Source organism: Equus quagga, chromosome 17 (assembly GCF_021613505.1).
Source record: "Equus quagga isolate Etosha38 chromosome 17, UCLA_HA_Equagga_1.0, whole genome shotgun sequence".
Taxonomy (NCBI): Eukaryota; Metazoa; Chordata; class Mammalia; order Perissodactyla; family Equidae; genus Equus; species Equus quagga.
Window position 1 is genome coordinate 58,443,674 of NC_060283.1, and position 17,475 is coordinate 58,461,148.

Below are 17,475 nucleotides of genomic sequence, written 5' to 3' on the forward strand. Positions count from 1 at the left end.
CTTTGGGACACAGCAAATGCTTAAAGCAGATGTACACTGCATGCTCCACGGGCACGTCGTGGCCTTTTGGAAAAACAAGGTCAGGCCAAGTTAGTTTTACACCAAACGGCTTACTCATATACTCCAGTCTATCCTATTGCTTGCCGTTTATTTAGCAGGGCTATTCCTCTGCCTGATGTACCTAGGGTCATTGGGTCAGGAAAAGAGACGTAGTAAAACCACATGAGGAAACAACATAAATTTAACAAGATTATACCTTAGAAGGTAGGATAGAGTACTTTGTACTGTGGCAGTAACTTGGACGCTATGGTGCTTTTGGCCACATTCGGGGGCCAACTAGAGGAATCTTTAACATTCCTCCTGGGAAATCTACCAGTCATTCCAGCAGGCCATAACCTGGGCGGAGAAGTCACCCTGGGGTACTGACTCCCCATGTGCCCATCCTGCTTCGTGTTGAAATTGGGGGTAGAAAGCATGAGTAGGATGGAGCTCATTTGGGGCTGGAGGGAGGAATAGGAAGTGTCTCACTGAAAGGTGACCTCAGGCCAGACTGGGGGTGCTGAGGAGAGGCATCAAGGAATACCCTAAAACGGACACTCACCTGAATGAGTTAACCTATTCTCTATGTTAAGAAATGAAACTTCATCACGCATCTTAGTTTTAGATTTACTTTATTATATGTGCATATTCAAACACAGAAGTCTTAATATGTTTCATAAATATCTTTCATAAACATTTCAGCATTTATTCATATGCATTTTTTCCATGCTCTTTGGTCATTCGTTATTCAGAACAGACTTCATAGTCATCTGAGAGAAGTTGGCTGTGAAATCAATCTTTTGTTTTACCTATAAAATGGCTAATAAGGATTTTCATCCTGCAGTCACAGTGACTATTGAAAAATATTATGGAGGTACATTGATCTGTAATCCTAAATGATCCTAAAATAATATAAGTAAATTTGTCTTAAGCTTTTCCAAATACATTCTGCCCTTAACTTGTTTTTATTCTCCTGAGTGTCAAACCAAACTTTGTTTCTGAAATGCTGCAGTTGAGACCCACTAAAGTCAATGAGGAAGTGAGACTTTCTACTTACTGCTAAAGACAAGGCCCTGGAGTTGGAAGTGTGAGGTCACAGACAACAGCATGACACGGTGTGACAGCGGCAAATCCCAGAGACTACTGAAGTATCCTGTGTAACTTGAGGAAGGGTATTTAATTTGTGTTTTGGACTGCAATTCTATTTGTGATCCTTTCTTACCTATAGGTCCCTATGTACACCCTATTCTCATCTCGGATGCTCTTGGAGCTGGACAGCAGAGTGGAGAATGTTCTTCACTGACTAGAGGGGATGTAATGAAGAAGAGAGGAGATGTCACCCTGCCTAAGGTACTCCTGGAGGCTTGAAATGGCAAAGCAGCTACTTCCAGCCTGTGCAACGGACCCTAACCAGACCCCAACACCACAGATTTTTTTCCCCAACATTATCACGTCCATTTATGCCTTTTGACATTGTAGTTCTCAGTGCCTTGTCCCAGTGCATTTAGTAACTCAGTTTCCTTTTTGGAAGAAATCAAATAACTTATCTAATAGAATTATAGAAAGCAGCAAATTCTGAAAAATGAAAGTAAAATGTTTTGCTATAGAAATGCTGTCTCCAGAATCTGAACTGCTTTAATTGAATCTGAGTAATATAAATGTACACCCATTATCATGGATGATACTTGTTTAATCCAAGGTCTCTCAGAAGTTAACTTCTGAAGAAGCAACTTCTTGGATGAATCCAATTTTTTACACATGGGAATAGATGCCTGTTTTAATTTTCCTCTGAAAAAGATAAATATCATTAAGCATCCTAGCTTAAGAAATTAATAATACCAATACTGTATTTATCATATGTAATAATTAGCTTTTTAGTCATATACTCAATAATATTTTGAACATTACAAAAATTGTTAATTATCTTGAACTTTTTCCCAATCTTCCCCGACTGTTTTTTTTTTTTTTTTTTTAATAATTAGTCTTCAAACTCCAGGTAGTGGTATTCCTGAGAATACATCTTGTGGCAGTCTTATGCACATACATATAGATACTTTATCGACTACACATAAACATTCAACACATTACATTCAGTACATGTAAGGACACGTCAGATGCACACATCTGCAAAGTCTTAGTAGTCCCAGTATGAAAACATTCCCACTCTCTAAGGCCCTGTTTCTCAGAGTGGAAGGCTTTTTTGCAAGGTACAACATTACTCAGCTTATTGAAAGTTTCCAACAGACTTCCATAACACGAGAGTGAAGGAGTCAGGCGGAAAGGCAGACAGGCAAGCAAAATCATGTTCAAAACAGCCCCATCCTTTTAAAATATATATAAAGGTATTTAGGATTCTTTTTGGGAACTTCACAATATTCTTTGACTCCTTACCTTTAAATATTTGATACAATTATACATAGAGAATTTGAATCAAGAATCAAGAAACTGGAACAAAGCACACACATGTATAGAGACTCATGTAGCTCATACACTTGTAATTACCAAACATAAGGCCTCTAATGCTAATTGAGCAGCATAATTTTTAATAGGCGAAAGACATCAGCTTAGAAAGATTCATAAAACCACTTATATGTATATTTCTGCACTGAATTAATTCAGCATTAAGTGTAAATTTTCTGGAAATATTGTAAAACGTAAAAGAGGCCATTTACCACCTCTATTTCCTGAAGTTTTTGATTTGAAATTTTTAATTTTGTCCTTTAACTTACAGGTATCTTTCATTCTCCTAGTGAATGGGACCAAATCCCCAAATTATATTTGAAAGTGTAAATCACTATATAAACAATGCCTATTTAATGAGCAATTCTAACAGAAAAATAATTTTCCTTTGTGATTTGGGTGGGTTTCATAGGTCTCTCTATATACATAGACTTTTCATAGCCAAAGTCGACAAAGTTTAAGCATACAGAATGTGTTTTAACTCATTGCAATGTAATCAGTCTATATTTAACTTCAACTTGAGAAACTAGAAAATACACACACACCCCACCATACAAATTTATGTATGTATATGAATTTTTATATGCTTAGTATTTATGACAGTTTTCTAAAACTTAAAATTCTGAAATTAAATTTTTAACTATATGATGCTTAGTCATTCTATAGGGTCAGCACACTAGATATGACCTTACAGGCCTTCTGAATTTTATATATTTCTTAAAGTCACTGAACTTCAACTTAAAGTAAAATACACAAGCTGACTGTGTCTATGAGGAGATTGCTCACTTTCTATATTTTTTCTCATATACTTAGATGTCTAAAGGATCATAAGAATATTGTTAATGTTGAGAAAAAGTTATTTTATTGAACCAATTCTAACAATAGTAACCTTTATATCTGAAAATATGTCCTCGAGGGCAGGCACAGGATACTGTTAAGGAAAGCAATCACATTTTCCAATATCTCCTACTCTTGGCGTTGATGTAGTCAGGTCTAGAAGTAGGAATACCATCTCTTTCTAGCTATTATATTTACATTTAGTTTTTATCATAGTATAGGCTGTTTACGTTCTTCTTAATTCAGAATTACATCTGATAATTTCTAGAATATTCTTTCTCTAATGTGATTGGTTAGGAATAGAATGATCTTAGGACGTTAGCATTTTGATTTACAACATGCAATGAAAATGACACTTCAAAAATAAATATTGAAAAGTTCACAGCTCTAAAAATAGTATTTTTTCCTTCCTCTAAATGGCTGTATTGTTGATGAAAACAAAAATGGCTGCAGGCTTATTTAGTTCTCCCAAACTAATATTTTCCTTATTTATTATTTTTATGTAAATTGCTACTTATACAGCCATCTGATTTAATATTTTTGAAACTATAAAAATAAACATTTGCATGAGATGTATAATGTGAGTAACCTCAAAAAATTGCATTTTCTTTTTAGAACATATTATTTGTTAATATTCCTAGGTAAGCAGCTCTGTAATAGTACACATTTTTAACTGCTCAAGGCTTCTTGAATCATAAACAATGTGCAACAAAATGGCTCTTTCCCCTCATTCCTCCCTGGCTTTTATGGTCTTCACACAACCAAATCATCATAGCCATTCATTTTTTCAAGATGTTTATGAAACAATATGTGCATTGGCAGCAAAATCTACTGAGATTTGTGCCACCCATTGGATATAAAGTGCTGTGTTTTCATCTTTTCCGGGCAAAAGAATTCAACTTTTAGCAAAGTGATCCCTTCTACATCTTGTCTACACCTGCAACTCTTACAAAATACAGAATTAAACATGAGACTCATCTAGGTCCACATCAGTCTCCCCCAGCTCAGTGGGAGTAAAGGGGAACTGGCTGGATAGCAGGGGGTTCTCCATGCCATTTTCCTCGTTGATGTGAAGGACAGTGTCTCCGTGCTGTAGGAGGACGGATGTCTCAAGGCCTGTGAAGTCATCAGGGGCTGAGAGTTGAGTAGAGAGGGGGCTGTGTGCCGTGGCACCTTGTCCTTCTGTGTCCTCCTTTTCTCCTTCTTCAGCGGGAAGGGTCTCACTCTATGATCAAAAGGATCATAACATCATGGAAAGCTGGGATGAGTGCCAAGAAAGAGTATCAGAAATGTCATTGTCTAACTGTAGCTGGAGAAAGAATCACAAGGCCCGTCCTAGTTCTAGCCTGTGGTATATCTAAGAGCTTCTATAGGCCCTCCCAGCTTTCTGTGCCTCTGTTTCCTAACCTGTAGCATGAGCATAATTTTTTGCCCTGCTTACTTTGTAGACTGTGAGGATAAGATGAGATAATGGTGTTACAATGCTTTTTAACCATTAAAGACAATGCAAATGTATATAGTAATATTGCCCGTTAGCTTTCTTTTAAATAACACATGAGAAGTATGTGGGACCTATGGGAATTCAGTTATACATATCTGAAGCATCAAAACAACCATAAAAATATCAAAACAATGAGGCAAAAAGATCAAAACAAAAGGTTTCTCTCATCTAATAGGACACAGAAGGCTCTATATTTAAAGGCTTCATCTAAATTGGCAACTTTATTATTTTCTTTAATTGAACTGTCTTTCAACTATGTATTATATACTGGTTTTCAGTGGTTATTTTAGGTGTGAAATATTTTCTCTCAGATTTTTCATAACAAAGAATACCAAGACTCCTTAAGTTGATGTATTCCTGGCCATATACTTTGTGTAGATTCTCTTCTTCATGATGATAGGACCATTGTCTGCCTCTCTAACAAAGGTTACAGACCCAGACTTAAATTATATGGGGTAAATTTGCATATCCAAGTGGTTCCCAGACATAGGTAGGCAGGGAGCAAGCCTTGTCTGTTTCTTTAGCACCCTCACCTGCTTGGGAGACAGGCTGTGAAGATCAGCAATGACAATGGCAGGGGAAGATGTGAGGACTGGTTTGTCCATTCCTTCTGGTTTTCTAGGTGGGTCTGGGCTGCAGCCCTGGGGCTGGCCTGTGGCAGGAAGTGTGTCTGCTGGGGCTCCTGCTGGCTCCCGCTGAGCCTCAATGAAGGTCACAGATCGTTTCTGATCCACTGTAGGTCAGAAGTAAAGCAGTAAATAAGGGGAAATATGCTGTCAGTGCTTAATAATTAGCTTTAATTGGTGTCTCCTGGCTTTTCTTAGTAAAGACATTGCTGGTTTATTAATAAACACGAGCATATTTGGTATGTTTTGATTGCACCTTTTTATAACAGTATGTCTTGGGTAGAAAATCATTTTTACATAAATGGCCTAAAAACAAGATTTTCATAGAGCACTAGGTGAACTTGGTCATCACTTGTAACAACTGCCTACTGGACTTAGAAGTTCCTATTATTCATCATTTCTTTGTTTTCAAGAAGACATATAACAAACCCAGATCCTGGCTTGGAAGAAAATGCAAACTTCTATAGTCAAATCTCATAGTATTTGTGGTTTACCCTGGACTCTTCCATTTCCCTAGGTTCATGGGGGTAAGAGTGAAGGTTGGGAAAGGTAAGAAGAAAAAAGGCACTAAAGTTTTCTGGGAAACATCTTCCCTTATCCTAGTGCCTTCTCAAAGGTGTGCTTATCTGCATGAGCTCAGTTTCTATAGGCCTTCCTGGCTGAGTTGCGTGGCATTGTGTCAATAGTATAGTCAGAAGGGACACAGAAGGCCTCACCAGATGGCTTCGTTTTAGGTTGAATGCTCCTGCGAGTGGTTGACAGCCGAGCTGCAGGGTGGTTTTTGGGTTCAGTCTGAGTCTTCTGACGTGATAGTAGAGGACGTCTTAGCTAAAGAGAATAGGCAGAAGCTGGCAAGAAAGGTCTAACTGCCTGGGAGGAAACACTGAGCTCAGAGGATTCTGACTCTGGTTTACTCCTTTTCCTGTGGTTTTCTGTGGACTCTTATGGTTGTTCCTGACATTCATAGCTGATAAAACCAACTTCTTTCTGTGTATTTAACTACCAGTGTTTGATTCAGACATCCCCTTTAAGTAATTCTATCTCCCAGTTATGACTCCTTTATATATCCTAAGAACATTAATTAACATAACTTAAAATAGTCAGTGTGAGAATTTCAGTGAATTTTAGAATACAAAACTAATAATTGCTTATGAATCAGCCTTTCCTTATCTAAAAGTTATAGCTGAACATATGCCAACTCTCAAGAGGAGGTTAATGAAAAAACTCAGATGCTGGGAAAGTGTCTGGTACCCCAGTCAATGTTGGGAAGCTTCCGTCAAAGCTAGAGTGCATAGGCTTATTTAAATATCTGTTTAGAGAGTAATGTGAAGAAACCCCACTTAAGGAAATTTGAAAAGATGATCTTTGATTTTGGTTTCAACTTGAATCATTAATCTTGAAATGAGGAAAAAAGGACAACTGCATCTATGCCTCTATACAAAAAGAGGGCTTAAATCAACTTTATAACAAATCTTTCTTGGTCAATAAGTTTGACTGGGAAAGAAGGGTTCTGGATGTGGAACAAATATGAGTATAAGCCCACTTTTTTTACTAAATAGTCAGCTTTGCTGATAAAAAGGTTCAGAGCTAAAATAGAGGCTGAAAACTCTCAGCTTGCCCAAGCACTTACCACATTTTAAAGTTGCTCTGTACTGCTTATTTCGGATGGAGAGAAGGCAAAATATAATCTTAATATACATGGGCTTTAAAAATTGAACAGAGCTTGCATTTCATAAGATGACCCTCCTGCCCTTTCGGGGGTCTGCTTACCTGCCTCAGGCCCCTTTTTCTCCCCAGGGGCTGCTGAACCAGGAGGTTCTGTTGGCCAGGTTCGCTCTGTACACTTGCCACCCTGTCAAGCATCAACAGTGTTAGCGCACCCTGGAGATAGGACAGGAGACCATCTCTGGTGGGTGTTAACCAAAATCACTTATATGAAACAGTCACTTCAAAGATACCACTATCTTTGAAGGAAGGTTGGGAAAGAATCCCTGGGATGGAAGTTTTCAAAGGTTTGGGAGGGAGAACGAGGCCTTGTAGCCCCAAACTGCCAAAATTGAGATTCTGTTTTCAATCACAGATGCCATATCTATCATTCAGCAAAACATTGATTCCATCACACCCCTGGTTTGGAAGCCACCAAAAGGTTTAAGATGTCATATTCTAATCTCAATTTTTCTTTTTGATGGGAAGGGGAAAGGTGGTGACAAACAAAGACAAACAACTCTATCACATGGATGGGAACACCTTTTCAAAAATTTCAATTTAAATGAAAATAAGATGGATGAATATCAAACACATCAGACACAGAATCCATTTGGGTGAAGGGGCACATTCAACACATGTTTGCAGCCTGAAGTCTCTGTGACTACTGAGTAAATGAATAGTCACATGGGCAGACAATTAAATGTTTTTTTAAAATGGTTTTAGATTTAAAAGGCTGGCAAAGTAATTAAGCTATCGGTAGAACTCAGAAGCTTAATTAATTAATATCAGGTAGCTGCATTCAAACATATCGTGCAATTTATAAAAGCAAGAACCTGCTCCCCCCAAATTTACTGTGTATGTGTGTATTTTATATGCAAAAACAACTACTGACAGTGGTCACTATTTTAGTGTTGAGTGAAGCTGAAAATAACTGTCATGGGCACATGATCCTTTTTCATTCTGCATGCATGTATAATAGGTATTTATAATGGGAGTGTAGGTGACAAAAAGAAACGTATTGTGCCCCAGAGAACACTGTAATCCTGTGGATGGTGCCAATGTGATTATTTGGTTAATGGGTAATTAATTTCTGCTTTGCCTTTGCAAAAGGAGAGTCATCTATGAATAGTTGTGAGAGTAAAATATTGCACAGAGGAATTCAGAGTCAGCAACTGTCCAGGAAAAAGAAAGAAAGACTAGCTTCATTCATTTCTGTTTTTTAAAAACTGAGCTATCTAATATCTAGCCTCAGTTGTAGCGAGAGATATTGGTGGCAAGATGGGCAATCAGATGTTTCCCCTGTTGTGTTAACAACCAGTTATTCATCACATGGTTGACACAATCACATCTGTTATTTCTAAAAAGTCTTACTCATATTTCAGCTAGAAGAAAATCGGTGATTCCCAAATGGAGTTTATCAAAGATTTTATGAAGTAAGGGTGTAACTATATCATAATTACACCATTTGGGATACACAATAGAAAATTCCATAAAGAGTCCCCAAAACAGATGTTGTTTTAAACTTTCTTGTTCTCCTGAATATCAAGTTCATAAGATCAATGTACATTATTTTTATACATATATGACCTTCTACCATAGATGACCTTTCTATGAAAATGGAAAATTACCCCAAAGGAACAATACAATAAATTCTGATAAGCAATCCAGACTATGTTGCTGGCATGTTTGAAGTGACATCTCCTTATTAATTATACATTTTAACATGTGTCTGCAATTGGAAAGAGTATTCAATTACCATATGCACAAAAGTAGAAACAAGTTTCTCCCAAATACCAAGCAAAGCTTTCATTGAACGGATTCTTCATTGACATCTAAATGTTACCTCAGTTCCCTTGGCCGAAAAGTGAGGTTCATACTTACCACCTACCTCCCATTAAGGTAGAGAAAAGAAGTTAGTGGATGTAAAATGGTTTGAATATGAAAAGTGATGTATATAGCATGCTTCCTTGTTTTACATTTGATATTTGTCATGAGTTTATTGCTTCTAGAACACTAAAAAGAAGTGGCTAATAAAGTGTCCTGAAAATAATTGGGCCGAGAAAATGAAATAGAGGCAGTCCACTTGTCTCATTTTTTTTTCAGTAATCTGAGATTGTGAGAAAAAAATGGTGTAAGAAAAGAAAAGAAATACACGTTACTCAGGGAGTGTTAAATGTCAAAACATAATGGTAATTTCATGATGATTATTCCAAGGGAGGATCAGAAGCATCAAAATTTTCTCTATGGATAGAGAGGTTTATATCTAAGAAATGGATCGAGGTTATAGCTTTGGTAATTAGCAGTTCTATGTAAATGATACAGCATTTCATCACTGGAATGCACACATCAAAGATGAAATTATTCCGTGTCCTTGGAAATCTATCCCAGCTAATAAATTAAATTCTGCCTATGAATGTGATGCTAACATGTTGATATTTGGGACATCAAAGTCTGGCTTAGCTATGTGCAGTTAGGACACATTACTAATAAACAGCCAGAGAAGTTAATAATGGGAGTAATTTATGCAGATCACGTTTCTTTTTCTCAAGTCTATATCAAACTGGAGTTGAATATAGAAGTAGTTTCAATTTAGTTTCTCTCCATGTCATGTAATATTTAGACATCTGTATGATTTGCGATGTGCGACCATACAATGCCTAGTACTAAAACCAACCAGGAGAAGACCAAGGTGTTTGCCTTGAGCACCTCTCCATAGAAAACTGGATTCCTGAAATTTTTAATCTTGAGAATGAGAAATGGCTCATTTCCACTGTTTCACCAAATAACAGGGTAAAACAGTAAGGATAAAAGCAAATAAAACTTTCTAAATTGAAGCTAAAATCATCCTTTGTATTTTTGAGTCACTGAAAAACATCACTATGGCAAACCATATAATAATCCAGATTTTGGAGAAGTAAATGCACTTGGGGCTTGGCAGCACTGGTGTAACTCAACTGTCTACCAAAAAACCCACCTTATTCAAAATGCAAGGAAGTGATTTATAAACTATGGAAATTCGGCCAATGGTAGGACAACAATTCTGGCACAGATTAGCTCTTTTCCCCTCTTTCAGCACGATGGCCTGGACTACAGTGTATAAATATGTATGTGTCTATTAATGGAATATATACCTAACGGTATTTCTTAAAATAAAGGATCAGTGAACAAGGGAACATGCAGCAATGCAACAAAAATTCATATCATTCATCTCAAATTACAAAAAAAGTGTATAGATTGAAATATATTTCACAAATAAAAAATTTAAGTGGAAGCACCAGGTGAGACTAACACATGGAAAATGAATTAATATTTTCATTGCTTTTATCTCCACTTTTAGCTTTTAATTTTAATATGGTTAAAGAAATCTAGAGGCGGAACACAAGACACAAAGCATAGCCATTTACACTGAGTGATTGCCTTGTGATGCGAATGCGTAAAGCCAGCACCAAGGGAGCCATAAAACGTTTGTAGAGAACAGGAAAATAAACAGTAGATAAATCCGACTCTTCCCTTTTCCAATAAAAGACCACTGTTTTAAAATTTACTTAGCATCCACAACATCCAAGAAAATGTATTTTACATGCCAAAGAATTTAGAGATTAGAGGCTGGAATTAGAGTAACAAGGGGGAATAATCTGGATCTTCGATATCCCGTAGGAACTGATGTAGCACTGGCCAAGTACATATCTGTGTACCACAACACACATTTTCTTAGCCATTAATTCTCAGCTACATGAGGAAGCTGCATGAATTTTTTTCTGTGTACTTGCCAAGTTTTCATACTTTGAAGTGTGGATGATCATGATATGGGTTCTACTAAATAGGTTATTTTCATTTCATCTCACCCAGACTATACAGTCTTGTTCAAACTTGAGCCACATTCTTATTTTTCACTGTGATTCACATTACCCTTACAGAATCAAATAGCACTGTAATTTTTTTTTTTTAATTAGAGTTGATTGGCAATTTCTGCCTTTCAAAACGTTCTAACGTGTCCAAACAAAATCTAATTCTCAAGTATAAACATTCAGGCTTAAGTGCTTGGATAACCTTTTGTATGCGTGATTCTTCTGGAGAGAACATATGGTCCATAGGGTGTATTTTTGGGGTTGGGCACAGGGAGGGAACGCCTACAGTGAGTGTCTATACCTCTCAGAGCAACACTCCCAGCAGAAGAGAATCTCCCATGGGATATGATTTCAATTTATTAATTTCCAAAAGAAAGAATCTTTGCTCCATAGCAGAGTGCTGCTAACAAGCTGATATTTCTTGTGATAAATCTTTAAAAGAAACCAGTTAGCACGGGTTAAAAAAATCCTGGAAGAAATTTTCAAAAAGTCTGCAAAATTGTTATTGGTTTCCACCAATGCATCAGGTTATCCTAGTTATCCTGGTCTCTTCCTCATTTAGCCCTCAGACCATTTTCCTTAAGAATACTTTGGGTGTATTTTAGGTCCTGAGTGCTCAGATGTGTGCTAAATGTAATTTACATGGTTAATGCTTTACCATTTCTTGAGGATTTTAAGAGTCTGCAGCATAAAAAAAAGTTTCATGCCAAGAATAAGAAAGCCTGAAAACCAAATATAAAAAGTATATATCTTATTTTATAAACCCACCTCTTAGTAAATGCCAAAAGTTCCTCTCCTCCAAAGAGAACTTGGTGACATGATGGAGTTCAAGAGGTAAGATTTGCAGTGTATGGCAAAGGTGGATGTGCTACTGGCTGGTGGAATGCTTCTGCATTAATATAATTATTTAGAATCCAAAGTAAATGCCTCAGCTTCTGGTTTCTCAGTGAGCACCACTGAGTCTGGGTGACTGACACCCAGACCTAAAGCACACCAGTTATGGGAACAACAGATCAACAACAGTTGGTCTAAAACAGTTACCAAAGTCCTGACATGATTGATTAACCCAGCTGTAGATAAAATTTATAGCTTTGGCTCTGAATCAGTCTCATGTAGCAAGAACTTTGGGTTTATTCCCATTGACACTGGAACCAAGGAAGATTGGATTGGTTTAGATAAATCCAAATCAGTCATTTGAACCCCGAGCCTCCAAGAGAGGGCCAAATCCTTAGGAGATTTATAAAAGTCCACTCAAACTCCTGCCTTCTCTCACCAACCCCAGCCTGTATTTACTCAGCAAGAGTAGAATTTGGCCTAATCAGCAAAGCCCTGGGACAAAGTCAGCCAACGGAAGTCTGATTTCTACTCTCAGTGGGCCACCGAAATTATCTTCTAGACAGGGTGCTCCTGTCTCGCATGTAATATTAAGCATTAAACAAATGCATTCTTTGAAAGCAGCGGTCACGGTGCTAGACTTGGTTCAGATCTCTTCAAACACTATGAACAACGAAGAGAAACCATGTTGAGGACTGTTTGGCTCTTCCTCATCCCCAAAGCTCTTGATAATGGAATTACGTCTGCACTCTGCAGCACTTCCACATTTACCACCAATAAGAGACTCATCTGTCAAGGCAAGGGCTCGCAAACACAAATGAATGTCATGAATTATGGGTCCAGTAAAAAAAAAAGATACACCTGATGATGGGACTAAATTTCCCATTTTCAACTGCAGAAGAAAATGTGAAATCCAAACGAGATGCAACGAAAACAAAGGACAACCTTTCACAGGAACGGCCTCTCAACATTTCCTCATCTTTGTGAAAGCAATAAACACGGGTAGATAGTGCTCACTATATAAAGCAAACCTGAAAGAGAATGTTTGTCTCGAGATAGAACAAAGGCACTCTCAGGATGAACAAGAAGCATTACTCCTAATGAGGATTAGTTGAGAGGTATGAATCAACAGCACAAGATTAGGAATGTTTGACCTGGTTTTACCTGAGTGTTAAAGGTGCAGTCCCCCTTCCCGGTACTTTAAACCAACAGCCAAGAAATTATATTGTTTGCATCATAAGACTTCTCTTACTTACCAAGAAATGTTTGTGTCTGATATTTCATGGCAAGTCATCTTTGTGGGAGTCTTTTTGGGAGTCATCTTTGTGCCGGCACAGACATTCTTTATACAAGTGTTTGAACAAGCTACTATATTACCTGCCACATAGCATGCATTAAAGAGAGGGAATTATATAAGTTGTATTGACATTGCTACTCTTATAGCATCATTGTTTTCTTACCATCTGTGGTATTAGCTAAAAGACCTGTCTCAATTTAATAAGGTGCTTCCTCATGATGGGGAGTTGTATTAAAAGGCTTCTGCAAAACAATTCTTCAGGAATATCATTGTGGGAGGGAATGATTAGATGGGATAAATTTAACATTTGGCACATCAAACTTTTTGGATGTTCATGGGACAAGCCCCTAAAAGAACTCCATGGATTTTTTTTCTTCTTAGTAAGCTTTTTAGGCCATTTGCCATTGAGCTCTGAAGCTGAAAATGAAGGAGGCTACACCTTTGACTTCCAGGCTCGTGTGTGTTCATGAGTAACAAAGGGAAGGAATGGAAATAGATATCAAGACGGGGCAAGAGGAGACAGAGAGACAGAAGAGACAGGAAACAGCTCGTTTCCCAGCACAGACACCAATAGACAGGTAGCATTGACACTGTACCTAGAGAGGCTGCCCTCGGCGGCCAGGCCCTGGGAGTCATCGAGGACATTAGGTTCACTGCAGGAGGGGTAGGGAGATGAAGCATTTAGGGAAAGAAAATGCAAACAAATAAAAGAAAAAGAAAGAAGGCATGCAATTTTCTGCTTCCAAGAACCAAAAATAAATAGATTTAACAGAACAAGGAAGGAAAAGGAGACAGTCAACCATTTCACCTTGTGCTGGGTTTGTCAAGACATAGGACTCGAGGCAATGGGGGAGGAGGGACTTTGGATGGATACGACTCTCAAAGGAGTGATCTATTTGTTGGTCAAGAGTTAGGACTTAAAATGAGCTCCAAATGGACACATGAGCTCTGAAACACACTGCAGAACGAATCTGTAGAAGATGAAACTACCGTTCCTTTGATAACCATTTGGCTGGACGGTGAGTATTTTTAACCCATCTTATGTACATGATGTTTCATTGACTAGGATCCTGCTTCTTTCTTGTGTGTGGTGACATTATCACATAGAAACCACTTACCATGAACCGTGACAACCAAACTCTTGGAACTGATGCCATTAAGAAAAGCAAAGAAAGAACCCAACTTCCCCCCCTAATTTTTCAATGAAAATGCAAGTAAACAAATGTAAGGAAGCTAACCCTGGAAAATTCACATGGAACTCACATTTACCCCCTACTCCATCCTCTAGTGACTGAATTGTAAATGTCAAAAGAAGACATCTGTCAGTTCAGTGAGAAACTAATCAAATAGTTCATTGATTTATTTGGACGCAGCTGATTTGGGGATTTGTGAACAGAAACTGTCATACTTTATCTTTCTTTCCTTCAGTGCCTAGCATTGGGCTAAGCACCCACAAATCATTCAATAAATATTTGTTAAATTGGATGGAATTAACCCATTTAGAAAACTAGAGTGCCGGCCCCCAAAGAATCATTTACCTAATTGTACAAAACAGCATCTGTCTCCAGAAAGAGGCCCCTTCCCTAAGGCCCAGAGACAGTATCGCCTTCACTAGCCTTCTGAAACAGGACTCAAGCCCAAGGGTGTAACTACGATTTTTCTGGATTTCTAGTATGTCCATAATAGAATAAATTTTCTCCCTGGCAATGAATTAACTCCTTAATAGATATGTACAAAGGGAATTGATGGCCTGGTTATTTTAGGCAAATAGCAAAAAAAACCCTATATTTTAAATTCCTACCATTTCTTAATTTAAATAAAACTTTTAAATAAATTGCTAGATAGTTTTCTTTTATTCTTGATAGAAACTTGCACATTGCTAGCAATTAAAAATAAATTGATATTAATTACTTGTATGACAAATTTGGGGGGTTTTTGGACATTTTATAGTTTGGCTTTGATTCTGTTAACGCATTTTGTTTATAAGACTTTCTTTTCAAAGGCAAGTTACCAAATGTATGTAATTTACTTATTAATCACCTTTTATCATTTTTCCCTATTTGAAAGGCCAGTTCTTTGAAAGAATTCAGTTCCTGAAGTGAAAATATCTTTGGCTCTAAAACGGATAATGTTTGGGCTCTTAAGTCAGATAATTTTCTATATCATACTTACATATATATATAAATCTTGGAAGTTTTTTATGTATATTCTTAGAAGGTATAGAATGCATAAATAAAATATTTTAAAGGGTTTAGTCATGGAATCATAGAACTATAGCTCAAGAAGTTACCTTAAAGGTCATTTTAGCCAATCTCCTCACTTCACAGAGGAGAAAAGTGTGGGCTCTTGTTAAATGACCAGCCAAGGTCACTCAGAGTGGCATAGGTCGTTTTCTGCTCAGTTAAGCATCACTACCTCCAACTAAATACTGATGACAACCAGAAGTCTAAACTTCAGCACATGCATCAAGCTAGTTCTACACACCTGCCAGGTACTCATTATTAGCTTAGCTAATGATATATCTGAAACACAAAAATGTCATTTGACAACCAGAAAGAAGACCATGTAACTATTTCTGGAGAATCTGTAAGAGAAACAATGCTTGGATCAGAAATTAGGATCCCTTCTACTGGCCCGGCTTAGAAAACTCTTTGCAACATGTTGCCTGCAGGACCCTAGTTGAAAAGTTCTTTGTTGAATGGTCTACTTTAAAAATGTTATGATTGTTTGCTTCTCTTTTGGCCTTTTTAGAATAATAGGAGTCAATTTTCAGACTTGCTACGTTTGCCCCCAAATGCAGAGTATAACATATCTGTGGCTCTTTACCTTTGGCTGGGTAAGATGCCCACCTCAGCCTGAGGTGCAGACATGCTGGAGACGTGGCTGGAGAGCCGCCTCCTTCCGATGGCACTCAGGAGGTAAGCTTCTTGTTCACTTACCACACTGGGCATGCTTACAGAGTCATCTGAAAGGGGCAACAGAAGGGAGGGTTATAAAACCATGACATTGATCAGAAAACCCAAACCAATTTGTACTTGGGGTCCCATCTTGGCTTGAATATAACCTTAGGGCGGTCTCTAAAGCTAAATGATCATTCCTCCCTTTGTACAGACTAAAAAGCAAGACCCCAAAGGTCTCAGTGTTTAGTCTGTACAAAGGGATGAATGATAATTCTTCCCATCCACTTGTCTCCCACCCTTGAACAGCCTTCATCAGATAAATGTAAACTTGTCCATTTTTACAAGTAGATTATTTGTGAAAGTCAAGGGCCATCTGCATATTAAAGATTTCAGGAAAGCTGGATTATAAATTTTTAAACATTCCAGGAATAGTTCAATAAGGGACTTTGTTATTGAGTGAATCAAGTACACTTCTTTGACACTCAAAAACTACATTCAGTACATTTAATGATTTTTAGGCTACTGAGGGAAAGAGACTATTTCAGAGAGTTTTAGGAAAAATATTTAAAAACCTATAGTTTATAAATAAATGCTTATTTTAACCTAAATTTTAAATGTTAAGCATGTAATATTGTCACCTCCATTTAGCAGAAATCAACGTATTCATGTCCATATGAAAGTTAGCTCTAGCACAGTGTTTGTGACAAGGTGATCTCATTCTAAGTGAGCTAATGTTGCCTGTTGCTGAACAGTAACATATTCTGATTAACAGAGGGTTTGGTGCACTTATGCTACTATATAAACTGATCTGGCATCATTTAGGTAAAATACCCCAAGTGGTCATATTTCTAATGAAACTTCTTTCAAACCAAAAAGGTGTACAAGAAAAGTGCTAGAAATTTTAATTTGTTAATTAATGACTGACTTTTGATTCTTGTTATAGAATGGGTTTTCCTTTTTAGGTGTATTCGCAGAGAAGAGAATAAGAAAATGTGCCTTAAAAACATGAAAAATATGGTAAGGCAGATTGAGCTATTTCTACAAAGGCTTTTCCCAGATCTCACTGATATTTTTCCCCCTTATCCAAACTCATATATCACTTTACACTTCGTCCCTCAATATTATTTGGTAATTAATCATGTGCTGCCTTCTTTGTTAAGTGTTCTTTCTTGAAAATTTGTGTTATCTTCTCTACAGGATGATATGTGAGATCTCAGAGGGCAGAGAACATATCTTTCTCAGACCTTCTTGTTCCTTGTCTTGTACCTGCTAGGTGTTAATACAGGTTTGATGACTGAATGGGAAAATAGTTTAATTCAAAGCAGTCAACCATCTGGCTTTCACACGCCACCCCATATAAATTAATACACACCCACATCACAACCACACATTTGTTAGCAGCCCTGTGTTCACTGGGATGGTTGTG

The 17,475-nt window shown here is 37.4% G+C and overlaps 1 protein-coding gene across 1 annotated transcript in view; it reads right to left on the reverse strand.

Moving 5' to 3' along the window:
• Positions 1-3,174: 3,174 nt before the first annotated feature.
• UNC80 (unc-80 homolog, NALCN channel complex subunit) overlaps positions 3,175-17,475 on the reverse strand; it is a 215,786-nt gene continuing 201,485 nt past the window's right edge. The window contains exons 60-65 of the mRNA XM_046644309.1: positions 15,976-16,114; positions 13,746-13,802; positions 7,234-7,315; positions 6,180-6,291; positions 5,371-5,570; positions 3,175-4,561 (exon numbers count right to left, since the gene is read on the reverse strand). Coding sequence (XP_046500265.1) covers positions 4,298-4,561; positions 5,371-5,570; positions 6,180-6,291; positions 7,234-7,315; positions 13,746-13,802; positions 15,976-16,114 — 854 coding nt within the window. The 3' untranslated portion in view covers positions 3,175-4,297. The remainder of the gene's footprint in view (positions 4,562-5,370; positions 5,571-6,179; positions 6,292-7,233; positions 7,316-13,745; positions 13,803-15,975; positions 16,115-17,475) is intronic.